Source organism: Copadichromis virginalis, linkage group LG3, assembly GCF_057382275.1.
Source record: "Copadichromis virginalis isolate Kocher_CV1m ecotype Utaka linkage group LG3, C_Virginalis_male_GT1.1, whole genome shotgun sequence".
Classification (NCBI taxonomy): Eukaryota; Metazoa; Chordata; class Actinopteri; order Cichliformes; family Cichlidae; genus Copadichromis; species Copadichromis virginalis.
The window spans coordinates 26,614,051-26,640,185 of record NC_140620.1 but is presented as its reverse complement, the minus strand read 5'-3'; the positions used below and the strand labels follow the sequence as shown (position 1 = coordinate 26,640,185).

Below are 26,135 nucleotides of genomic sequence, written 5' to 3'. Positions count from 1 at the left end.
CCTAGACCTGCCTACCTGAAATCCTGCAAGTGAGTGTGTGGAAGCATGAGAGCCTGCTGAGGAGAGTGGAGTGTGATTTGGAGAGGAGTGGAGCATGTTTGATCCCTTCCTTTTCCCCCACGGTCCCTGGAGCCCCTCTAGAACATTGTGTATATATATAATCACTTGGTGTTGTCACTGTAAATACATTCACTGTCTTTTCTGCAAGGATCCCTCGTCTGCGCCTGAGTCTGTTTAGGAACTCTGACAACACTGGAGTTGGACACATGTAATCTTTAAAAGCTTCTCATAGTGTTTAGGTCTGGAGGTGCAGAGTGCACATGACCATTACTCCTAAATGTTTTCCTCCTAGTGAGGAAACAAAATATTCACATTTTGCACAGTGAAAGCTGACAGTCAGTTAGAAAACTGGTATTTTAAGCATACTGACCGACTCATGACGTCAGCACGTCTTTTTCTTTTGGCTGCTCCATTTAGGGAATCACCACAGCAGATCCTCTGCCACCATCTCATCCAGTCCCTAGCATCCTCCTCTGTCACATCCTTAACGACAAATAAGAATCTTGTATGTGGTCTTACTCTTTTCCTCATTCTAGGTTTGACAGATTTTCAATGATTGTATGATCATTGATCAGAAATTACAAAGTAAGACCTGAGGTGACCAACATTTTTAAATGTATTCTATATGTATTCTGTTTAATACAAACTGCGACTCCTATATTCACTGTTTTCCGAGGTTTCAGCGTTCAACGTTCAAAGACATGAAAATGTTACACAAGCTCCTCAATTAATCTCAGTTTTATCTATATAGCGCCAAATCACAACAACTGTTCACTCAAGGTGCTTTATACTATAAAGACCCTACAGTGATGCAAACATATGACTGATTTCCAGGCATTGCTGTAGTTTCATACAGAAGTCACATTAATTAGCAGGTGCCACTGTGCCACCCTCCTGGAAGGAGCTGAGGAGAGCCCCAGACTCGGGGTCACCCAGCAGCCACGGTGCAGAAGCTACAGGGACTATATTTCAATTCACTCTCCTCTCATTACTATATGCGAATCTGCCTGGGCTGGGAGCCACCACTGCTATTCTGCTCTGAGGCCTTCCCCAAACATTTGTCTTAATTCATGCTTATGCCATCTGCCTTTACGTATGTGAAATGCTTTCAAATCTAAATGAGAATTTGGGCCAGCTAAAGAATTACAATGCAGAAGTTGTCATTACAGGATTGGTGTGCTTGCAATGTTTTACATGTGTTGCACAGTATGGAATCTTGTTGTTTTTAAGGTTGCTGCAGTTACAGTGGTTATTCAACTGCAAAAGGGATCACTTTCTGTTGTTGGTTTTGCTGCCAGAGGTTTCTGTAGTTTCCATTGATTTTGTTAGTTGCAGGTATAGTGTCAATGGTTGCTTGCATCACTCCAGGTGTTTTGTTAGTTTCACAGGTTTGTTACCCTGCAGATTTTTGGGAGATTGTGGGAGTTGCCTTGTGTAGTTGTAGGCAATGCTGTAGACACAGTTTAGCAGTTTTGGCAATTTCAGTGACAATTTTAGACGTTGTTCACATTGGTGTTGTTAGTTACACTGGTTTCAGATATTGCTCTAGTTTAATTGCTAAGTCATTTTTTTATAAGGGTTGCCGTAAATGCTGCAGTGAGAGAACTGCTGAATTCATTTAAGTCGCCTGTTTAAAGGCACGATTAATCAGAAATTGCCACCTAAAAACTGAGCCGACCAAAATGTTTAAATGTAAGACTCACAACTCTTACCTCATTTCACTGAAACACAGCACCTCCTCTTGGTGATGTCACCTCATTCCCTCACCGACAGCTATCAGCCTACAACACATATGTTGGGTTTAGATTAGTTTCACTTCTACAAAGAGGAACCTACACTGTCATTATTACTGAGAGGAGAAATGGCGCAGAAAGGAGTTCAGCTCGACCGAGAAACCTTCTCTTGTTCCATCTGAGCTACTTTGAGGATGTGACAGCAGCTGTGTCAGAGACCAGAGATAAACTACAGGACATTCTGAGAGAGGAATGGACAAACATCTCACTGACAGTCACTGAAGAGGATGTTTTACTGTCACCAGCAGAGCCAAAGACCAGAGCTGGATTCTTAAAATATTCACATGAAATCACACTGGATCCAAACACAGCAAACACACATCTGTTATTATCTGAGGGGAACAGAAAAGTAACATTTATGAAGCAACAACAGTCTTATTCTGATCATCCAGACAGATTCACTGCATGGCTTCAGGTCCTGAGTAGAGAGAGTCTGACTGGACGTTGTTACTGGGAGGTGGAGTGGAGAGGGAGAGCAGTTGGTGTAGCAGTCGCATACAAGAATATCAGCAGAGCAGGGAGCTCTGATGAATGCAAATTTGGATTCAACGACAAATCTTGGTCTTTACGTTACGATTCAAATGGTTTTCAGTTTTGGCACAATGAAGTCCGAACCAACCTCTCAGGTCCTCGGTCCTCCAGAGTAGGAGTGTACCTGGATCACAGAGCAGGTATTCTGTCTTTCTACAGCGTCTCTGAAACCATGACTCTCCTCCACAGAGTCCAGACCACATTCACTCAGCCGCTCTATGCTGGACTTCGGTTCTTTTATTATGACAGTGACACCGCAGAGTTCATTAAACTGAAATAGACAGAAATGATTGAAGGACACTTGGTTAAAACAGGTTTTTCAGTTTCCACTTTCTTTGGTCTCTTTCATTGTTGCTCAGACGTTATTGATGTGCTGTTGCTTAGCCTGTCAGTAACACTTTATAGGTGCGACTTTGACATTGCATTATTTGTTGTCTAGTTAATGATTGGCTTTGTTTTAATGAAGGAAAAGTGTTTCACTCTGCAGAAACAATACAGCCTCATATATCTTTGTAAATGTTGTATGTTGTTCTAATTAAGGTATTTAATGTAAAACATCCCATTTCTAGTTTGTTATATCTTCTACACAAGAGTTATTCTTTATGGGAAACTGTTTTTCATTTATGTGCACTGTCATGTTTCAATTTAGAGAAGTGATCAGTTTGGTTGGGTGTTTTTGTGTTATTCTCTGGTTGGTTCCTTTTTCTTTTGTTTAAGAAAACTAGCCATTGAAATATGCGCAACCCTGTGAAAAGAAGAAGTAATATGCACTCAAACAACTTTGTATGGAATAAAATGACACCTTATATAAAACTTCCTCAGTTAATCACTGTATTGTGTTCCAGTAAAATTTGACTGAGTTAAAAGTTTCATCTCTGAAAAATATTGTTAACTTGATCAGACTGATATAACAGTTCAATAGTTCAGGCCCTGAAGTGCCGGTGATGATCGTCCGGAGTGAGGCCCATTTAGTCCAGCACAACTCTGCAGACGTCTGCGAATCTGCCCCGTGAGGTTGGCGGCAGACTCAGGGCCGCCATCTCAGCCCCCCCGACAGCAGTGGAAGCTGCTGTGGTGCCCAATCTTGCACACTTCTGCCCCAGGACTAAAAATATGTCATATCCTGGATTAATCACATCACATCCTGCATTGGACAATTCCTGACTGAGTCTATCAAAGTCATAGTGGTAAACACGAATAACTTGGATGTGAAATAGATTCACAAAGACATTTGGAAGGAGGTAACCCAGACAGACATGAAACCATACATGAGTCATTTGATTTGTACAGATCTAGAAATGAATCTACCAGAAGTTCATGCAGAGTCTGGCTGGACAATCTTTTGGGCCAATCACTCAATGAATTTCCCATGTTGCCATGCGTGATTCACTTTAACAACTGTGATTCAAGACCAGGCCGTCATCAACAAGACAAGCTGGCAGTCAGTGGATGGCGTGCCTGCCCCTCATTTTTAACCCAATCCAAACATCAGTTGATGAGCATCTAGTCACTTTTAGGGGATGCTGCCCTTTTACACAGTATATGCCAAGAGTGCCATTTAAATGTAGCATAACGATCTGGGCAACATATCATGGCAGGACAAGTTATGCCTGAAACATTCAAGTATGTACTGGGAAACATGAAGACGGTGTTCCTCAAAAAGAACCAAGGGCAGCACATGGTTTTGGAGATAACTGCAACTATCATTGGGCCATTCTGGATTACAATAGGAACAAAGGTGGATTTGACAACCATGCTAAGGTATGCTTATTTTTGTACTCCTTGTCTATCATCAGATTGTTTGAAATGGACTATAAAGTGCTGCGCCAGCTGGCCCGGCCTCCACAGTCACCTGACCTAAACCCAATCCAGATGGTTTGGGATGAGATGGAGCGCAGAGTGAAAGCAAAGGGCCAACAAGTGCTCAGCATCTCTGGGAACACCTTCAAGACTGTTGGAAGAACATTTCAGGTGATTACACATTGAAGCTCATCGAGAGAATGCCAAGAGTGTACAAAGCAGTAATCAAAGCAAAGGGTGGCTATTTTGAAGAATCTAAAATAGGTTTTGAGTAATTTCAGATTTTATTGCTTACTGCATAATTCAATACGTGTTAATTCATAGTTTTGATCATGAAAACAAGAAAAAACATTAAATGAGAAGGTGTGTCCAAACTTTTGACTGGTAATGTACACTCACATCAACGAGACATATGGATTATGAACAACAAATAACAGTTCAATACATGGGTAGCACTTTATAATAATGTCACACTAGTAAGTATTAGTGAGGTATTGGCAGGTGCTTCATTCTTACTATGCCATTTATAAATACAGTTATGTTATGTTTATCCATCTGTTACTGGTACACCATGCACAGCTATCACTGCTATTACATCACTGCTAGTAAAACTGATAATCATAATCATATCCTTTCATTCATTTCCGCTTATCTTTTTTCAAGGTCGAGGGGGCACTGGAGCCTGTTCCAGCTGTCTTAAGACAAGAGGCAGGGTACACCTTGGACATGTCGCCAATCTGTCCCAGGGATAACCCACATACACAGACAACCATTCACACTCACATTCACACCTATCCCCACTAATTGCATGTCTTTGGACTGTGGGAGGAAGCCGTAGTACCCGGGGAGAACCACACAAACACGAGGAGAAGAGAACTCTAAACAGAAAGACCCCGGCCTGATAATGAAATTGATTTTGCTGCAGTTGCTATATGTAGTTTCAGATGCTAGTTTAATTGCAGAAGTTACCATGTTTTGTAGAAGATGCTGCTGTAGTTTGCAGGTTTTGTGGTTAAAACTGTTACTATACTTTGCTGATGATGTTGCTTCTAGTTTCAGTCATTGAATTAGTTGCAGACGTTGCCACTGCTTCAATGTGTTTGTTGGGTTGCAGTAGCTATGCTTACTTACAGTTTTTTTGTGCTTGTTTTACATTTGTTATCCAAGTTGGAATCTTTAGTCACATGTTTTTAAGGTTGCTGCAACTCAAATAAAGTTGCAACAGTTGCCAAAGTGATCCTTGTTGTTGTGCTATTGTTGCTATTGTTGCTATTGGCATTGTTAGTTGCAGGTGTACTGTCAGTGGTCACTTTCTTCATTGTAGGTGTTGCATTAGTGTCACAGGTTAGTTTAGCTATAGTGTCTGATTAGTTGTGGGAGTTGCCTTGTGTAGCTGTAGGCATTGTTGTAAACATGAGGGTTTTTTTGTAATTTTTGCAATTTCAGTAACAAACTTAGTTGCAGATTGCAGTTGCAGTTTTTCTGATAAGTGTTTGTTACAGTGGTTGTAGATATTTCTGTAGTTTCATTCAGAAGTCATTTATTTATTTAAAGATGTTACTGTAAATGTTGCAGTGATGGGTTTGTTTACCTCATTTAAGTGTCGCTCCTATCAGAGAGCCCATTCTGATTCCATTTAATAACAATTTTACGGGTTTTCCTGAATTTACCACCTAAAAACTGAGCTCACCAACATTTTTTAATATACTGTTTATAAAAAAGGTATTTACTTCAAACTCAAACCTCATCCTGGAATACACCAGATACTGATAACTCCTCCCCTTCTACCTGACAGCACCTCCTCTTTGTCTGTTTCCTCATTCCCTCCCATTCAGTCTATATTTTGAAAATGGGCATAACCAACATCTGTTGACGTGTAAGAGCAGACAGCCTCCATTTCCCACGTAAACACCTATTGATTAGGTCACAGCTCAGAATAGTTTCACTTCTGCAAAAGACAAACCAGCAAGTCATTGTTACTAAGAAAAGAGAATGGATGAAGAAAACATTTCTTGCTCCATCTGTTTGGATCTACTGAAGGATCCGGTGACTACAGCCTGTGGACACAGCTACTGCATGAACTGTATTAAAACCCACTTTGATGAAGAGGACAGGAAGGGAATCCACAGCTGCCCTCAGTGCAGGAAGACTTTCACACCGAGGCCTGTCCTGGAGAAAAACACCATGTTAGCAGCTTTAGTGGAGGAGCTGAAGAAGACTGGACTCCAAGCTGCTCCAGCTGATCACTGCTATGCTGGACCTGAAGATGTGGCCTGTGATGTCTGCACTGGGAGGAAGCTGAAAGCCATCAAGTCCTGTTTAGTCTGTCTGGCCTCTTACTGTGAGATACACCTCCAACCTCACTATGATGCAGCTCCGTTAAAGAAACACAAGCTGGTGGCCCCCTCCAAGAAGCTCCAGGAGAACATTTGCATGGTTTCAGATATACAAGAGAAAGTGACAGACATCTCATCAAGAGTCACTGAAGAGGATGTTTTACTGTCACCAGCAGAGCCAAAGACCAGAGCTGGATTCTTAAAATATTCACATGAAATCACACTGGATCCAAACACAGCAAACACACATCTGTTATTATCTGAGGGGAACAGAAAAGCAACAACAGTGAAAGAACATCTCTGAAACCATGACTCTCCTCCACAGAGTCCAGACCACATTCACTCAGCCGCTCTATGCTGGACTTCGGTTCTTTTATTATGACAATGACACTGCAGAGTTCATTGAACTGAAACAGACAGAAATGATTGAAGGACACTTGGTTAAAAACTTTTTTTTTTCTAGTTTCCACTTTTTGTCTACATTGTTGCTGCTTAGAGGTAATTGATGTGCTGTTTCTTAACCTGCCAGATCTGCAAATAAAGTCATTTTACATTTGAATCTTTTGGACAGATGTTAACAGGGTTTTGTTGATGCTGGTGTGGTACATGTAACTCATCACTCGTGTTTTTATATTGTGTGTTGTCAATATTAAAAAAGGTTAAACACAGTGTCTGCTTCAAATCAATCCTCTTTCTGGAATACATCAGAGACTGGTAACCCCTCCCCTTTTTCTGCCTGTTACTGGTCTGTCTGTAATACCTCCATATGTCAACCTGTTTCCCCCCCTGGTTGTTTTCCTGTGAGTTATCAACACGTTCTCACTCCCAACTCGTCAAACGTGTGACGCATGGTCAGGCTCCCTCTGCTTCACTTATCGACGCGCAGGGTACCCCCTGGCGTCGGGAATTGACGTGCAGGGTCCTCTCATTGAATACTATAGAGCTCCCTAAACGTTGCTTATTGACGACAAGAGATTGCCGCGGAAGAGCCTGTTGTTCGTATATTTATACATTTCCAAAATCACATTGTAGTGACCTATACAAAACACAATAAATTATATAATGTAAACAACTACCTGAGAAACAGCAGATACAGCAGATACATTAATTATAGGCTGTTACTTTTGTATCGTTTATTGCATATGGAGGGAGTGATGTATGCTGGGTAATGGCACAGCTAGCTACTGGGTGACTTTATTCACCCGCTTCGGCTGTTATCAGTCCATACAATGGGTGTTATTAGCACAAATCAGTCCCATAGATATGGGCCATCAAAAATAAAGTTTGTATTCCCATCTAATAATATTATTTTATTATTACATACCTGTAGCACAATCCGTTCAGTTAGCTTCACACAAAAATAGCTGGTAGAAATGTCCTCCAAAGATTATCTTTGTTCACCTCTGAGGGGGTATTTTGATGCTGATCCTCTTCATCTGTTCACTGCCTGCTGGAAACCTGCTTGCTGATGCTGCTCTTCTCTCGGCTTCCCAGAGTAAATCTGAAAAGTCACCTGCCTGCCCTCCTGCCTGCCACAACACACCTCTGCTCTAAAAAAGAAAAGGTCAGACATGTTGTTCTTCTCTTTACTCCACCACACACCCAGAGAAACTCCCGTCTCTGTAGCTTTGCTTCAGCCTGTAATACAAGGAGGCAAAATCTCCTTTCACTCACCTCACATCGTACTCACCTTTAACCTCATCTAGAAATAACTCACCTTCTCCCTCTGTTACAGTGAGTCCTGCTCTGTGGAATTTCCTCCACGTCTCACCTCAGCCTTTCTGATCCGTGCGATAAATAAAGTTTTCCTTCAAATCAAACAAACATGTACTGAGTCAGCTTTTGGCTCCAACCTCTTTACACCGGCTGCTTGGCCTTGACAGCACAAGGTCCTGGACCACGTTTACATGTCTTCATAAGTTAACAGATGTGAAGTATTTTCACATACGGCCCTTAAAGCTTCTGTTAAAATGCTCCACAACACTTGGTTCAATCTGGCTTTATGCAGAGAAATGTGTGATGTTAAACTGAACCATCAGCTGATGCAAATGTTTATTATTAAACTCCTCGCCTTCATCTGTTGGAAGTTTAACAGGTACACGTCCTTCACTCAGAACATCCTCAAAAGCAGATGCAACAGATGTTCCTGCCTTGGTTTGAAGACACCTGCATGCATACATACAAATCTATTAATTGAGAGTACATTCCAAGATTAATGACAATAATGACCTCTCCTCACGACCTCAGGAAAGCCGATGTCTTATCAGAAATCACAGACCTTTTTGTTTTGGTCAGAGTGAAGCTCTGAGATCTCTGGATGAGTCGGGAAAATGACTACAGCCTGTGACGTGATTGCTAACAAGCTTTCAGTCAAAACCACACTAACACTAGCAGTTCTGAATACTTTGGTGGCCGTAGCCATGACTTGATCTCTCCTATTAGGCCTACAGACACTTGAGTCAGTCTGTCCGTTAATCCACAGACTAAAGGCTCCTACTATGAGAGTAAGGGGTACGCCGTATTGTATGAAAGAAACTATTACAACCAACATACAAACTGCAAAGTTAAACACTGAATTGAAAGGAGGGGAGCTAAAAAACGGAGTGAATAAAATCTAATTTCATTTTATTTGTACTCCCTTTGATTTATTCCTGTGGTACTTTTTTCCTTTTTGAAAGAGAAATATCTGCAGCTATAAAGATGTACATCTTTGGAGTATCCTGAAAATTCTGCAGTTTTTAAAGGTCATGTGACTGAATGCCTTTTCGATTCACAAGCACCTTTAACTGCACGAACCGTGCAGCAGAATCTCTTTAATCCAGGCTGGACTTATATAGAAATAATAATATTACTAATTGTGTTTTTATAAAGCCTGACATAACTAATCTTTGAGAGCGGTGGTGTCTGTTTAAAAAACACGATCAGTTTAAACAAGGAGATATTTATAACTCTGATTAAAAACAGACACTTTCTGTCTGACTTGGAAAATTCAAGTTGTGTTTTCATATGAGGACATTTTTATGTTTATCTGTCTTTATTTATGTATGTAATGTTTCCCTACTAATTAATAAAGTATTGTTCCTCAGTCACTCTGCGCACTTCATTCAAAGACTGTATTGCACTTTTTCCTGCCAGAAGACAATGTTTTAATTGAAATAGACTGAAATATCTCGCTTCAAGTGGATGAATGTCTGGAAACCATTTTTATAGTTCTTAGAGTCCAAGAAACAAGCACAAATGTGTTTTTGCTTCTAGGTTTTCTGTAGTGATGTAACAACGCTGAAGCTAAAGTAACTGTAGTGATTTGTGTAGAGGAAAACGTCTCTGTGGCAACATCACTGCCAACGTGTTCATCTTGAATGTGTTATTAGAGTTAAAAAAAAACCTTTACAAGTATCTTTGATTTCTTTAAACACTGTAATAAGAATTGTGCTTTCAGGCGTTACTGCTGTTCTCTGAATATTTGTCAAGTCTAAAACCTTCTCTGTAACCCCTACAGATGGCTGTGTGTAGAAAATCCCAGTAGTTTCTGAAATACTCACAGCAGCCTGTGTAATACCAACAACCAAACCTGTTAAACTTCTTTTCCATCTCTACGTCCATAAATGCGTGGAGCTACTGCTATGTGATTGGCTAATTAAATATTTGCATTGGTGAGCAGTTGTACAGGTTTACCTAATATAATCTTTCATTATCTCGTTTACAAACCCATCAATCTACATCATGTGTGTCAAACCCGAGGCCTGCGGGCCACATCTGGCCCAACGTATATTTATATCCGGCCCGCGAGATCATTTCTATATAGATTCAGAGTCGACTGCAGAGGTGCCCATTGTGTCCCAGTCAAACAGTGCTCAGCAGTTATTAGGTAAGATGACGTCTTTCTGTAGTTCATTATTCTAACAAGCAAAAAGTATTAAAGTGATGTTTACGTTGTGTATTTCAGACGGTGAGATGCAGAACCTGCAGGCCACAGGAGAAATGTAGTTTTCTGTAGTTCAGTATCTAGAGGATACGTGTCAAACTCGAGGCCCGTGGGCCACATCCAGCCCAGCGTACATTTATATGCCTGCAAGATCCTTTTTATATAGATTCATTCATTCATATTGTTATTCATGGCTCGGCAAAATGAAGCGCTAATGAGACAAAAGCTACAGATTCAATAATTCAGAGTGTCAATCAAGTCCAGTTTCTGTTCTGTGTCAGGGTCTGGGTCTGCGACCCATCTTTTTGATTTCTTTTTATAGTTTTTTCTTCTCTCCCATGATAATGAACATATGTTAAGTTCTGGTGTTGATCATCATTTAGGTTTTAGCTGAGTTTCATCATGGTTTAGATTTTCTTCTATGCCCTTGTGTCTGTTCTTGTTCACAGCATTATGCGGTCTGTCTTTTACTTTCAGTATGCTTGTGTTTAAGTCTCCCTTGTTGGTTCGTCAAGCTTGCTGTGTGTGTGCGTGTTTTAGTGTCACTTTCCCTGCGGTGTCTGCTGTTTCCTCATGTGTTTCCACTTTCCCTAATCTCCTTTGTGTGTATTTAGTCTGTGTGCCTTCTTTCTTTGTCGGATCGTCTGTGTTACCTCCTTCCATGTAGTCATAGTTCTCATACAGAAAGTAGAAGAGCTAGTGTTAGGGTTAACTGTAACGGTAACCCAGATATTGGCAAATGTGAGCTTGAGTAGAAATACGGTTGCTGATCGGGTTTGTGAGATGACCACTGATTTAAGAACACAGTCGTGTGAAAGAAGCAAATACTTTATAGCATACTGTCTTGCTGTGGATAAAAGTACAGACATGATGGACATTACACAGCTGGCCATCTTCATCCATGAACTGAACTCCAATATGCCCGTTTCAGAGGAAATATTGGACATTAAATCGATGCAACGACAGGAAAAGACATGTTTGAAAACTTATGACGGTTATTAGAAGTTATTCTTTATTCTAAGTCTATTTATTCTGAAACAATATTCCTGTCTGTTTTTATTCATATTTATGTTCAAAAAACATTGTTTTAGTGTTTTCAATAAATGCTTACCCTGTTTGGCCCTCAACCTAACGTGTGCTTTGAGTTTTGGCCCCCTGTACAATTAAGTTTGACACCTCTGATCTAGAGCAGCTGCATCCTTCACAGCCTTTGTGATACGGACTCTCCCTGGTGACCAGAAACAAGAGTCCTTCACCAGTCCTGTAAACCAATTGCAAATAATTTTGGATCCACCTCCACCCGAAAATCAACAACTGCAAAGCATAGCATACTGGGGGGCAAGCAAAAAGAAGTCAACTAGTACTGCATTGTCAGTGGCACATATTCAGACTTCAGTGGCAAAAGCACCATTTTCCATTTTAATTCATCAACTAATACAACATGCATGTGTTTAGACAGATTTGAAAGAAACAACAAGGCATGTTTAGTCCAGCGGGAAGCTGAAAGGGCATTACAGTTTTCAAAGACCTGACACGGTGCTTTGACAACTTGGCAATCATGTCAAATATTTCTCACTATAAGAATTTCCCCCCTACATTACATAAGATAAAACTTTATTAATCTCTCGGGTGGGTTCCTCTGCGAAATTCTGTAAAGATCGGCACCCAAACAGGGACTTGAACCCTGGACCCTTAGATTAAAAGTCTGATGCTCTAGCGACTGAGCTATCCAGGCTCAATAATTGCTTATTAATGTAATAGTCTGAGTCTGCAATGTGTAAGCAGCCATAGTCAGCCAAGTCATAATGAAAGCAACAAACAACTCATGTTTTGATGAAACTGCAAACCCTCCTGGTCAATAATCACATAAGCTGTACATGCAGGAAGCAAAGACTGATAAAGGAGCAGGCACAACATTCAGACAAATCCAAGACATAATGAAATGAACCACAATAACTGTGTGTGCATAAATCAGGTGTCAGTGAACACGTAACGATCACAGATCTTTAGAACCACAGCCAGATAACATTTTTCCCCCAAATAAATGTGTAGATTTTAGCTAAATATATATTATAGAATCAACACCATGGGCATTTCAGATTTCACACAGGTGGTTGGTTGTTACACTCTGGAAATGTGAGTGTTATGGACCCTCTGTGTGTGCGTGGGGTTAAAATGATGCCACCTTAAAATGAAACTGAGAATAATTAACACGAAAATGTTGTATCGAAAGGGGAAAAAATGAAACTGAAAAAAAGGTGAATTGAAACCGTAAATGTGCGAATAAATTTATTTTCTATTATTAACTAAGTTTTGAAACCTACATCTTTGTGTTTTTTTTGCTTACATCTTTTTTTCCAATTTCAGTTTGCTGGCAATGTTGCTGTACGAATGAGTATTACGGCCACATTAAGAAAAACTATTATAGATAACATTGAAAATAAAGTTTCAATTTTGAGATTAAAATCATAATTCAATTGAGAAAAAAGTCCAGATGTGGAGATTACAGTTGTTTCAAGACAAACTGCAACAGTTGCTGTACCCTCTGAGTTAATGTAATTGTGCTTCCGTTTAGTCTCCATGCAGGAAATGATTTCTCTTTTAGCACACAAACACAGTGTGGTGATCAGCAATAGGTGAAAAGATGGTGTGGAAAGCTGCATCTCATCAAAAAAACACACCAAACGAAATCGAGGGTTACAGCATGAGGAAGGAAGTAATGAAGTACAAATACTTTGTTACTGTAATGATGTCACCGTTCACTGAGGACTCACGCGCAGGACTCTTCACTTTGAGGAGAAATAGTTTATTACACCAGGTATGTGTACAGACAGTGCAGGGAATTGTGCTATATACAAGTGTGACGGGGTCCAGGCTCCAGGAAATCCAAGGTGGGGAGGACAGGGAAAGCTTCTCTTCGCTCACTCACTGCTCGCTATAGCCACTCTCCAATCATTCAAAACTAAGGATCTGCTCCGGGAAAACAGGGCCACGTCCAGGGGAACTAAACACAGAGTGTACACATTAGAATGAAGGCACAGAAATAGCAAGAGTCTAATGCTAAGAGACCTTTAGGAGACCTTCATTACTTTAGGTTTAACACCTTTAAGGGGAGTTATTATTTTGTCACTGCGAGCCTCAAATCAAACTGCTTTGAGATTAAACAGTAACACATGGAATTCATTCCTGTTGGTGTATTAATCACCAGCAATATCACAGAAAAAGAAATAAAAGTGGCAAAACTATGTGTCATAGTCAGGGCTTAAAGTGTTTCCTTTTTCTTGCTTTTGGCCCAACGACTGATTGTAAAGCTCACATGTAAGTCTTCATGTTTTTAAATCACATATTGGTTCTGTACATGTGACATTATGTTTTTTCATATCCTGAAACGTGCTGCTAAACAAACTGAGGCACTGTGCTATTTAAAGGTTGCAGGTTAGTGCAGGATAAACAGGTTAGTTTGCTGCAGAACAGTGTGTGACTGCTGCACAGTGGCTGTGGTTTCATGCTCAGAGTTTGGTTACATCAAGTGTAGCAGAGATGAATTTGCAGTTAAGATTCACTGAATTTCACCTTCATACCAGCTGAATAGTGTCTAATAAAAAGAGCATAAACAGTTTACTGTCAGTGTAGAGGATGGAAAGCAGTTCAACTCATAAAACATCTGCTGACATCTGGTTGAATTCACTTGTGTAAATCCACAAAGAGCAGCAGGTCAGCTGATCACAGCCTGTCCATTCAGAAAATCTACTGGAGCTCTCAGCAGCAATTATACTGAGTCGTGAATGTTTTCCCCACACTGAGCTGTTGCAACTGATTTTAGGGTTCCTCCACCTGCTGAATCCACTTTAACCCCTGACTGCTCATTTTCCTGTTTAGAGACAAAGTGACCTTCTACAATGTAGGCAACAAAAAATAGAGCCTTTTTCCTAGTGTAAGTCCAGAAACTCACCTCAGACATGTTGTTCTTTTCCTCACTCCACCGCAATCCTGGAGAAACGCCCCTCTCTGTAGCTTTGCTTCAGCATTTAATAGTGAGTGAGTCCTGCTCCCATGTCATTCCCTCCATGTCTCGCCTCGACCTTCATGATCCCTGCTATAAATCAAGTTTTCATTCAAATCAAACAAACATGTACTGAGTCAGCTTTTGGCTCCAACCTCTTTACACCGGCTGCTTGGCCTTGACAGCACAAGGTCCTGGACCACGTTTACACGTCTTCATGAGTTAACAGATGTGAAGTATTTTCACATACGGTCCTTAAAGCTTCTGTTAAAACATTCCACAAAACTTGGTTTAATCAATGTGTGATGTTAAACTGAACCTTCAGCTGATGGAAATGTTTATTATTAAACTCCTCGCCTTCATCTATTTGAAGTTTAACAGGTACACATCCTTCACTCAGAACATCCTCAAAAGCAGATGCAACAGATGCTGCTGCCTTGGTTTGAAGACACCTGCATGCATACTTGGAAAATCCATCTGTACATGTCAGTAAGTGTCTCACATTATCATTATCTGCTCAATATTCACCCATATCAGCCAAATCAGCCTCAAACTGTTTGTCAGTTCCACTAATCAAAACTCTGTTTCTGGGGAAAAGTCTACTTGCTGGTTAATAACAAAGAAATAAACTGTTGGTAGATCCACTTTTTACAACGAATCATCCATCAATAAAAATCTAACTCAGTTCCAAAACAACAAATTCAACATTCATATAAAAAATCCAGCCTAGCAGGGATCAAACAGCTGATCAAACACCAGGGTTGGACACAGACTTTCTAATCTGACATCACAAAGTTATTCTGAAGCTGTAAATCTAATTAAAAACTCCCCAAAACTACTAAGAGAAAACCCTTAAAAGGTTCAGTGATAGAAGAAAAATCCTTTACATGTAAAATCAACAGAGGTTCCTGATAAACAGACTAATAAATGAAGAATAACTGAACAGTTTCTGTGTCATGAGTGAAATTTCAGTGAGTATGAATCATCTCCAGGAAGTAAAAAGGGTTGGAGCTCAGCATCAGTCAGAAGAGGAAGATGAGGTGATGAAGAAGAGAGCGTTCAGTGGAAAAAGGCCAGTGAGTTCATGTAAATGCTGCTTCTGCTGTAAGAATCAGACCTAAAAGTGAACAAATGCTTCATGATTCTCATTTCTATCCACCATCTTGAACACTGACTATAAATGTGTTCACTTCATTATTGTGTGATTTGGCTTCTTCACGTGTCTCCTTCAGTGCAAATAAAGGACTGTTAGAGTGTGTGCTGTGTGTTTGTCTGAAGCATGACAATCCTTTCCAACAAGTGTTTCCAGCTGTTTGTCTCCACTCTGCACTTTAGTCTTTCTTCCTGTCATGTCTGTGTTTGTCCACCAGGTGTCTCCCTCAGCTCATTTTCTCCAAATCAGAAGCTTCAGATTTGTGGAGATGCTCTGCCTGCCAGACACAGCTCAGGGCACGAAACATGTCTATCCTCCACAACATACAGGCCTGTGTTATTTAGTTCAACAGTCCCCATCCTTTTTGTGTGTCACCGACCGGCTATTAAGGTGTTGTTGATAAATACAACAAAATAAAACCAGTATCAGTACAAAAAAATGTTTTCTTCTCTTGCTGCCTGGTCTGTCTGGGGCCCGGGGGTTGGGGAACACTGATTTGGTTTTTTATATTTAAATGTATAAATAAGTGAGTGTGATCAAGCTTTTCATCTCAAAAAGACATTAAATGTCATCACTGTAGATACAATAATAATAATAATAATAATAATAATAATAATAATAATAATAATGATAATATAATATCAAAAACCTCAAGGGTTAATTTTTTTGTTGCATTTTAAAAGTTCAAAGCTCAAAGACATTAAGTTTACAGTCATATATGATCAAGAAAACCAACAATCTTCACATTTCAGAAACTGGAACCAGCTTTAAATGTGACTAAAATAATGATAAAACAATAAATTCTCTAATCATTGACTAACTGATGAATCACTGCAGCTCCAATATATTGTTGCATTTGACAACCCACTACAGCAACTACAGAATAAAAGCACTAACCAGACTGATGACAGATTTCAAACATGCTGAATATGAAGAGTAGTATCATTTAAACTCACATGATTATCAGCCATAAGAACAAATTCAGATTTATATTGATGTAAGGTATATAAATGTAAGTACAGTTTGAATCAGTGCAATATTATTTTCACACATCAATGGACCACTGAACTTCTCAGCTTCTAAAATGTAAAGCCTCATTTAGAAACTACACAAGTACATATAATGGTCAGGGATAAACATGAACCTGTCTTCTCTATTTGACTTTAATCAACTCTGCAGTGGCTCCAACTCTATAAAGATATAGTCCCGCATAGAGCGGCTGAGTGAATGTGGTCTGGACTCTGTGGAGGAGAGTCATGGTTTCAGAGACGCTGTAGAAAGACAGAATACCTGCTCTGTGATCCAGGTACACTCCTACTCTGGAGGACCGAGGACCTGAGAGGACAGTGTGGACTTTGTTGTGCAGAAATCTATAACTGTCTGTGTCACAACGTAATGCCCAAGACTTGTCATTGTATCCAAAACCACATTCATAGTCCCACCCTGCTCTGCTGATATTCTTGTATGCGACTGCTACACGAACTCCTCCCCCTCTCCACTCCACCTCCCAGTAACAACGTCCAGTCAGACTCTCTCTACTCAGGACCTGACACCATACAGTGAATCTGTCTGGATGATCAGAATAAGACTGTTGTTGTTTCATAAATGTTACTTTTCTGTTCCCCTTGGATAACAGTAGATATGCGTTTGCTGTGTTTGGATCCAGTGTGATTTCACATGAATATTTTAAGAATCCAGCTCTGGTCTTTGGCTCTGCTGGTGACAGTAAAACATCCTCTTCAGTGACTGTCAGTGAGATGTTTGTCCATTCCTCTCTCAGAATGTCCTGTAGTTTATCTCTGGTCTCTGACACAGCTGCTGTCACATCCTCAAAGTAGCTCAGAGGACGAATATTGATGCTGGATGAGTGTGTAGACTCACTGAGTGCTGACAGTGAGGGGTAGTTGTGTAGAAACTGGTTGTGATCCTCTGTGTGTGAGAGCTGCTCCAGCTCGCCGTCTTTCCTCTTCAGCTCAGCGATCTCCTGCTCCAGCTTCTCCTGAAGCTCTTTGACTCGACTCACTTCAGTTTCCTGCTGGGATCTGACCTGCTGCTTCACATCAGAGCTTCTTTTCTGGAGGAGACGGATCAGCTCAGTGAACATCTTCTCACTGTCCTCCACTGCTTTATCAGCAGAGCCATTGATGGCCTCCACCTCCTGTTGAAGCAGCTTCACATCTTTCTCTCGCTCCTGGATTCTCTGCTGGATGTTTAGTCGTCTCACCTCGAGCTCCTTCTGCTTCTCAGTCCTTTCTGCTGCAGCTGGGACTGTTTCATGGCCTTTATGTCCATCCATTGTGCAGAGATAACAGATACTCTGCTGGTCAGTACGACAGAAAATCTTCATCACCTCATCATGACGAGAGCAGATGTTCTCCTGGAGCTTCTTGGAGGGGGCCACCAGCTTGTGTTTTTCAAAGGCAGGAGACTCCAGATGAAGCTGTATGTGTTTCTCACAGTAGGAGATCAGACACACCAGACAGGACTTGATGGCTTTCAGCTTCCTCCCAGTGCAGACATCACAGGCCACATCTTCAGGTCCAGCATAGCAGTGATCAGCTGGAGCAGCTTGGAGTCCAGTCTTCTTCAGCTGCTCCACTAAAGCTGCAAACATGATGTTTTTCTCCAGGACAGGCCTCGGTGTGAAAGTCTTCCTGCACTGAGGGCAGCTGTGGATTCCCTTCCTGTCCTCTTCATCCCAGAAACTTTTAATACAGTTCCTGCAGTAGCTGTGTCCACAGGCTGTAGTCACCGGATCCTTCAGTAGATCCAAACAGATGGAACAAGAGAAGGTTTCTCGGTCCAGCTGAACTCCTTTCTGTGCCATTTCTCCTCTCAGTGTCAGTGACTGTGTGAGTTTCACTTCCTTATAACTGAAACTAGTCTGAGCTCTGATCTCAACAACATGTTTCTGCAGTGAATGGAGCCTGTCAGCTCTTACACGTCACCACATGTTGGTTACACCCATCTTCAAACTGCAGATCTGAGGGGGAGGGAACGAGGAAACACGTGGACAGAGAGGAGGTGCTGTGTTTAAGAGCAGGAAGAAGAGGGAGGTTATCAGGCTGTGCTTCACTCCAGGAAGAGGAGCATTTAGAGAGTGAAACTGTGTGTTTAACCATTTTTTATTTACTGCTTCTTCTATATAAATAATTTTTAAAAATCCAGCTTTAATGAACACTGGACAGAAACGTCTCAGGTAACAATAACTGTCAGAACAGCAGAGGCTGCTGACCTAATCAAAGCATATGTGGAGAGCAGGGTTAGGTTAGCAGACATATGCTGGTTGCTTTTATTAAGTGTGCCTATGCCAAAAGGCACACTTATTACTATTGCTCGGATTTATTATTATTATTAAGTGTGCCTATGCGAAGGCACACTTATTACTATTGCTCGGATTTATTAAGTGTGCCTATGCGAAGGCACACTTATTACTATTGCTCGGATTTATTATTATTAAGTGTGCCTATGCGAAGGCACACTTATTACTATTGCTCGGATTTATTATTATTAAGTGTGCCTATGCGAAGGCACACTTATTACTATTGCTCGGATTTATTATTATTATTATTATTCTTTTTCCGCCTGAAATTTTGGACCTTAACTCGCCCCACAGTTTTGAGACAAGGTTCACATATGATATATCATTGTGTGCGGCTGGAGCTGGAATGAGTTGCTATGACTTTTGGTGTTTATTACTTCTATAGTTTTTTAAATATGAATATTTTAATGCAAGTTTTTGCCCATTCAAATGAATGGGAACGAACGAAAGTGAAACTTTACTTACTTTGTGGTGTGTTTGCTCACTCACTTAATTTGTGGTGTGTTGGCTCACTCTAGTGGTATGTCCCCGTATTTGGATTACCATAATGACAACAATACGAACGGCGCGCACAGCGTTGGTGCTTTCAGGAACCATTGGAATTCTTAAGGTTGCACGAAGCATTGAATAGTTACGGTAACGGCAATGGTGTACGCTTGGTGGAAAACTGCATATCCCACAATTCAAAGCACGCCTCTACCAGTCAAACAATGGCGGCTGCCACTTGGTTTAATATATTCCTCTTATTTGTGTTTCTAGGTCACAAAGTAAACTTTTAAGATATTTTCAGGTGAGAATGTAGGTGTGTAAACGTCAAATATCTGCTCGTTTTGTCAAAACATCCCATATTAGCAACAGATTTCTCACGATGTTGCTGCTAGCCGGCTAGCTAGCTCGGCTAGCTAGCGCCGCTTCGCTCAAAAGCACCCAGGCTTGGCTTTCAGTGAGGCGTCTCTAACTCCTTTCACCCCCGATCGCTCCGCAAACAGTCTTTGTCTTAGCTGGACTTATTTTTCGTTTATATGGGCCGATGATGCTGGTCGATGTGGAAAAAATAACTGAGTTGTTCATACCGGTGGCTAGCTAGCTCCGCGTTAGCCACCGGTATATGTCTCTTCCCCTCCTATGCGGGGAAAGAAACACCGATCGACCGGTGGTGGCTAACGCGGAGCTCAATCGTGGATAAGGGAAACCCAATGCAGGAGAAGCAGGCGGCTGGTGAACTGAATTTCAGGTAAGACGTTATTAACTGCACTCTATTTGGGTCAGATATAAACCGAGTTTAGGTGTAGTTTATTTTCGTTGTGCTGACAGTTACAATAACTGTACTGCGTGCTAGCTAGCACGACGGAGTTTCTATACAGCTGTGCGCGCTAAGTTACTGATGTTGAACTTTATGACAGCCTCCCCTATTTTCAGGCGAGAATGTAGGGGTGTAAACTTCAAATATCTGCTCGTTTTATCAAGAAGTCCCATATTTTATCAAGAAGTCCCATATCTCTCACGATGTTACTGCTAGCGCCGCATGGCAGCTAGCTGGCTAGGGCGGCTTGGCTGACACCTAGGCCGGGCTGACTGATACCCAGGCCGGCTCACGCTCACGTTTCACCGCCGCATGGCAGCTAGCCGGCTAGCTGGCTAGCGCGGCTTGGCTGCCACCCAGGTCGGGCTGGCTGACACCCAGGCTGGGCTGGCTGACACCCAGGCTGGGCTGGCTGACACCCAGGCCCGCTCACGCTGTCGTGTTATTTTTCATTTATATGGGCTGGTGAATCAGTATGAGTGTCCGGTGAACTGAATGTCAGGTAAGACGTTATGTATATGTAAGGTAGTGACTGGAATAAGTCACAAGGTGTCGCTGTTGAGCTGCATATATGTTGTAAATTTTAGCAATTTTGACCATTTGTCCTCTGCAGGACACCGTAGTTCAGATTTCGCGTTCGCGTGGGCGCCATCTTGGTTCAGTGTTTACTGTGATGTGCAAAGGTAAGCACTGTCAGTGGCGAACTGCATTGGTTTTGTTTAAAAATAAGTGTTCCACTGTGTAAAATAGCGGTTTGTCATTTAAGCCGAGCAAATATTTTGTTTATTGAGAGGTTCATGTATTGTCTGATGAGAGTATGAGACAAAGATATACTTTTCTTTCTTACTCTCATATAAAATATTTAGCTTTTATTAAATAGTTATCTGAATCTTACAACCAAAGTTTGTATAATAATACACAAGATTGGCTGTAGACCATTGTTAATCATTCAGAACACTGTGTAAAAATAACAAAAAACAAAAAGTGAATGAAAAGTGCATAAATATTTATTTTACGTGTTTGATGTGTGTGGCAGGGCGTGGTCTGCAGTGCCGCTGCAGGGGAGGTGGACCCACCTCAGCGGCATCTGCAATCACGCCTCTCAGGTGTAAAGTCTGTGCTCTCTCTGCTTTTTTTTTTTTTTTTTTTTTTTTTTGTGTATGTGTCGGGCTATGAGATGAAAAGCTACAGCCGGCTGTGTGGGTACAGCAACTATGTGTGAAAAGTGGTCCATAACGTAATGCTTCAAAGTGTGTTCATGCAAACATTGTCGGGTCTGCTTATGAACCTCTGCGCACAGCGTCTACAAATTGGGGCTGTACGAAGTCACCTCATCTTTACACAAAACTGTAAGCTGTCATCTGTGAGGCGCGAGCGGTGTTTGGTTTTACCATAGTTCATGGTGGAGAATGGCTGCTCCGGTGAGTTTTGCTCTCTGTAGCCGTTTGAATGGCAAACTATACTGATTAGCGGCGGCATAGGCACACTTAAAATTTCTTCAGAAATTTTCGCTTTCTAGTTATTATTATTATTATTATTCTTTTTCCGCCTGAAATTTTGGACCTTAACTCGCCCCACAGTTTTGAGACAAGGTTCACATATGATATATCATTGTGTGCGGCTGGAGCTGGAATGAGTTGCTATGACTTTTGGTGTTTATTACTTCTATAGTTTTTTAAATATGAATATTTTAATGCAAGTTTTTTCCCATTGAAATGAATGGAGAACAAGAAAACTTCATTTGTGGTGTGCTGGCTCACTCTAGTGGTATGTCGGGAGTAATGCGAGGCGGCCGCTGTGTCCCTGTGGACGCTTTTATTTTGTATAACTACCGGAAGTAGTTCCTGTGTACTGACGCTAGCTGGGTAGCTAGCGCCGCGTCGCTTAAAAAGCAGCCGGGCTTGTCTTAAACTTAAGAGGCTGACACTCGCTAAACCACCCGATCGCTCGCCAAGCGACTGTTTCACACTGGACTTATTTTTCGTTTATATGGGCCGATGATGCTGGTCGATGAGGAAAAACTAACTGAGTTGTTTGGTGGTGGCTAACGCGGAGCTAGCTAGCCACCGGTATGTGTCTCTTTCCCCTCATATGTGGGGAAAGAAACATGTGAGGCGGCCGCCGATCGACCGGTTTTCAGGTGAGAATGTAGGTGTGTAAACGTCAAATATCTGCTTGTTTTGTCAAAACATCCCATATTAGCAACAGATTTCTCACGATGTTGCTGCTAGCCGGCTAGCTAGTTTGGCCGGCCGGCTAGCCGGCTAGCTAGCTCGGCTAGCTAGCGCCGCTTCGCTCAAAAGCACCCAGGCTTGGCTTTCAGTGAGGCGTCTCTAACTCCTTTCACCCCCGATCGCTCCGCAAACAGTCTTTGTCTTAGCTGGACTTATTTTTCGTTTATATGGGCCGATGATGCTGGTCGATGTGGAAAAAATAACTGAGTTGTTCATATACCGGTGGCTAGCTAGCTCCGCGTTAGCCACCGGTATATGTCTCTTCCCCTCGTATGCGGGAAAGAAACACCGATCGACCGGTGGTGGCTAACGCGGAGCTCAATCGTGGATAAGGGAAACCTAATGCAGGAGAAGCAGGCGGCTGGTGAACTGAATTTCAGGTAAGACGTTATTAACTGCACTCTATTTGGGTCACATATAAACCGAGTTTAGGTGTAGTTTATTTTCGTTGTGCTGACAGTTACAATAACTGTACTGCGTGCTAGCTAGCACGACGGAGTTTCTATACAGCTGTGCGCGCTAAGTTACTGATTTTGAACTTTATGACAGCCTCCCCTATTTTCAGGCGAGAATGTAGGGGTGTAAACTTCAAATATCTGCTCGTTTTATCAAGAAGTCCCATATTTTATCAAGAAGTCCCATATCTCTCACGATGTTACTGCTAGCGCCGCATGGCAGCTAGCTGGCTAGGGCGGCTTGGCTGACACCTAGGCCGGGCTGACTGATACCCAGGCCGGCTCACGCTCTCGTTTCACCGCCGAATGGCGGCTAGCTGGCTAGCGCGGCTTGGCTGCCACCCAGGTCGGGCTGGCTGACACCCAGGCTGGGCTGGCTGACACCCAGGCCCGCTCACGCTGTCGTGTCACCCCTAGTCTTTCGTGATGACTCTTGGTTGGCTGCTGGACTTATTTTTCATTTATATGGGCTGGTGATTCAGTATGAGTGTCCGGTGAACTGAATGTCAGGTAAGACGTTATGTATATGTAAGGTAGTGACTGGAATAAGTCACAAGGTGTCGCTGTTGAGCTGCATATATGTTGTAAATTTTAGCAATTTTGACCATTTGTCCTCTGCAGGACACCGTAGTTCAGATTTCGCGTTCGCGTGGGCGCCATCTTGGTTCAGTGTTTACTGTGATGTGCAAAGGTAAGCACTGTCAGTGGCGAACTGCATTGGTTTTGTTTAAAAATAAGTGTTCCACTGTGTAAAATAGCGGTTTGTCATTTAAGCCGAGCAAATATTTTGTTTATTGAGAGGTTCATGTATTGTCTGATGAGAGTATGAGACAAAGATATACTTTTCTTTCTTACTCTCATATAAAATATTTAGCTTTTATTAAATAGTTATCTGAATCTTACAACCAAAGTTTGTATAATAATACACAAGATTGGCTGTAGACCATTGTTAATCATTCAGAACACTGTGTAAAAATAACAAAAAACAAAAAGTGAATGAAAAGTGCATAAATATTTATTTTACGTGTTTGATGTGTGTGGCAGGGCGTGGTCTGCAGTGCCGCTGCAGGGGAGGTGGACAAACCTCAGCGGCATCTGCAATCACGCCTCTCAGGTGTAAAGTCTGTGCTCTCTCTGCTTTTGTTTTTTTTTTTTTTTTTTTTTTTTTTGTGTATGTGTCGGGCTATGAGATGAAAAGCTACAGCCGGCTGTGTGGGTACAGCAACTATGTGTGAAAAGTGGTCCATAACGTAATGCTTCAAAGTGTGTTCATGCAAACATTGTCGGGTCTGCTTATGAACCTCTGCGCACAGCGTCTACAAATTGGGGCTGTACGAAGTCACCTCATCTTTACACAAAACTGTAAGCTGTCATCTGTGAGGCGCGAGCGGTGTTTGGTTTTACCATAGTTCATGGTGGAGAATGGCTGCTCCGGTGAGTTTTGCTCTCTGTAGCCGTTTGAATGGCAAACTATACTGATTAGCAGCGGCATAGGCACACTTAAAATTTCTTCAGAAATTTTCGCTTTCTAGTTATTATTCTTTTTCCGCCTGAAATTTTGGACCGTAACTCATCCCACAGTTTTGACACAAGCTTCATATATGTTATATCATTTTGTGCGGCTGGATCAGGAATGAGTTGCTATGCCTTTTGGTGTTTATTACTTCTATAGTTTTTTAAATATGAATATTTTAATGCAAGTTTTTGCCCATTGGAATGAATGGGAACGAACGAAAGTGAAACTTAACTTACTTTGTGGTGTGTTTGCTCACTCACTTAATTTGTGGTGTGTTGGCTCACTCTAGTGGTATGTCCCCGTATTTGGATTACCATAATGACGACAATATCAACGGCGCGCACAGCGTCGGTGCTTTCAGGAACCATTGGAATTCTTAAGGTTGCACGAAGCATTGAATAGTTACGGTAACGGCAAGGGTGTATGCTTGGTGGAAAACTGCATATCCCACAATTCAAAGCACGCCTCTACCAGTCAAACAATGGCGGCTGCCACTTGGTTTAATATATTCCTCTTATTTGTGTTTCTAGGTCACAAAGTAAACTTTTAAGATATTTTCAGGTGAGAATGTGGGTGTGTAAACGTCAAATATCTGCTCGTTTTGTCAAAACATCCCATATTGGCAACAGATTTTTCACGATGTTGCGCCGCTTCACTCAAAAGCACCCAGGCTTGGCTTTCAGTGAGGCGTCTCTAACTCCTTTCATCCCCGATAGCTCCGCAAACAGTCTTTGTCTTAGCTGGACTTATTTTTCGTTTATATGGGCCGATGATGCTGGTCGATGAGGAAAAACTAACTGAGTTGTTTGGTGGTGGCTAACGCGGAGCTAGCTAGCCACCGGTATGTGTCTCTTTCCCCTCATATGTGGGGAAAGAAACATGCGAGGCGGCCGCCGATCGACCGGTTTTCAGGTGAGAATGTAGGTGTGTAAACGTCAAATATCTGCTCGTTTTGTCAAAACATCCCATATTAGCAACAGATTTCTCACGATGTTGCTGCTAGCCGGCTAGCTAGTTCGGCCGGCCGGCTAGCCGGCTAGCTAGCGCCGCTTCGCTCAAAAGCACCCAGGCTTGGCTTTCAGTGAGGCGTCTCTAACTCCTTTCACCCCCGATCGCTCCGCAAACAGTCTTTGTATTAGCTGGACTTATTTTTCGTTTATATGGGCCGATGATGCTGGTCGATGTGGAAAAAATAACTGAGTTGTTCATATACCGGTGGCTAGCTAGCTCCGCGTTAGCCACCGGTATATGTCTCTTCCCCTCGTATGCGGGGAAAGAAACACCGATCGACCGGTGGTGGCTAACGCGGAGCTCAATCGTGGATAAGGGAAACCCAATGCAGGAGAAGCAGGCGGCTGGTGAACTGAATTTCAGGTAAGACGTTATTAACTGCACTCTATTTGGGTCAGATATAAACCGAGTTTAGGTGTAGTTTATTTTCGTTGTGCTGACAGTTACAATAACTGTACTGCGTGCTAGCTAGCACCACGGAGTTTCTATACAGCTGTGCGCGCTAAGTTACTGATGTTGAACTTTATGACAGCCTCCCCTATTTTCAGGCGATAATGTAGGGGTGTAAACTTCAAATATCTGCTCGTTTTATCAAGAAGTCCCATATCTCTCACGATGTTACTGCTAGCGCCGCATGGCAGCTAGTCGGCTAGCTGGCTAGGGCGGCTTGGCTGACACCCAGGCCGGGCTGAC

The 26,135-nt window shown here is 41.9% G+C and overlaps 1 protein-coding gene, 1 long non-coding RNA gene and 1 other non-coding gene across 3 annotated transcripts; 1 reads left to right on the top strand and 2 right to left on the bottom strand.

Annotated features, from left to right (window-relative positions):
• The first annotated feature begins 1,883 nt into the window (after positions 1-1,883).
• On the top strand, positions 1,884-5,378 carry LOC146713732 (uncharacterized). The gene is made up of 3 exons (XR_014919290.1): positions 1,884-2,524; positions 4,181-4,355; positions 4,848-5,378. It is a non-coding gene; the product is annotated as an uncharacterized LOC146713732 (long non-coding RNA).
• A 6,729-nt stretch (positions 5,379-12,107) lies between these two features.
• trnak-uuu (transfer RNA lysine (anticodon UUU)) lies at positions 12,108-12,180 on the bottom strand. The gene has a single exon. It is a non-coding gene; the product is annotated as a tRNA-Lys (tRNA).
• A 4,078-nt stretch (positions 12,181-16,258) lies between these two features.
• On the bottom strand, positions 16,259-18,468 carry LOC146713730 (tripartite motif-containing protein 16-like). The gene has a single exon (XM_085450074.1). The coding sequence runs from the start codon at positions 18,426-18,428 to the stop codon at positions 16,755-16,757; it is 1,674 nt and encodes a 557-aa protein (XP_085306200.1). The 5' UTR covers positions 18,429-18,468; the 3' UTR covers positions 16,259-16,754.
• Between the last annotated feature and the right edge of the window lie 7,667 nt (positions 18,469-26,135).

Coding starts and splice junctions, on each gene's coding strand:
- LOC146713730 (XM_085450074.1), bottom strand. CDS start 18,428: ATGGCACAGAAAGGAGTTCAGCTGGACCGAGAAACCTTCTCTTGTTCC.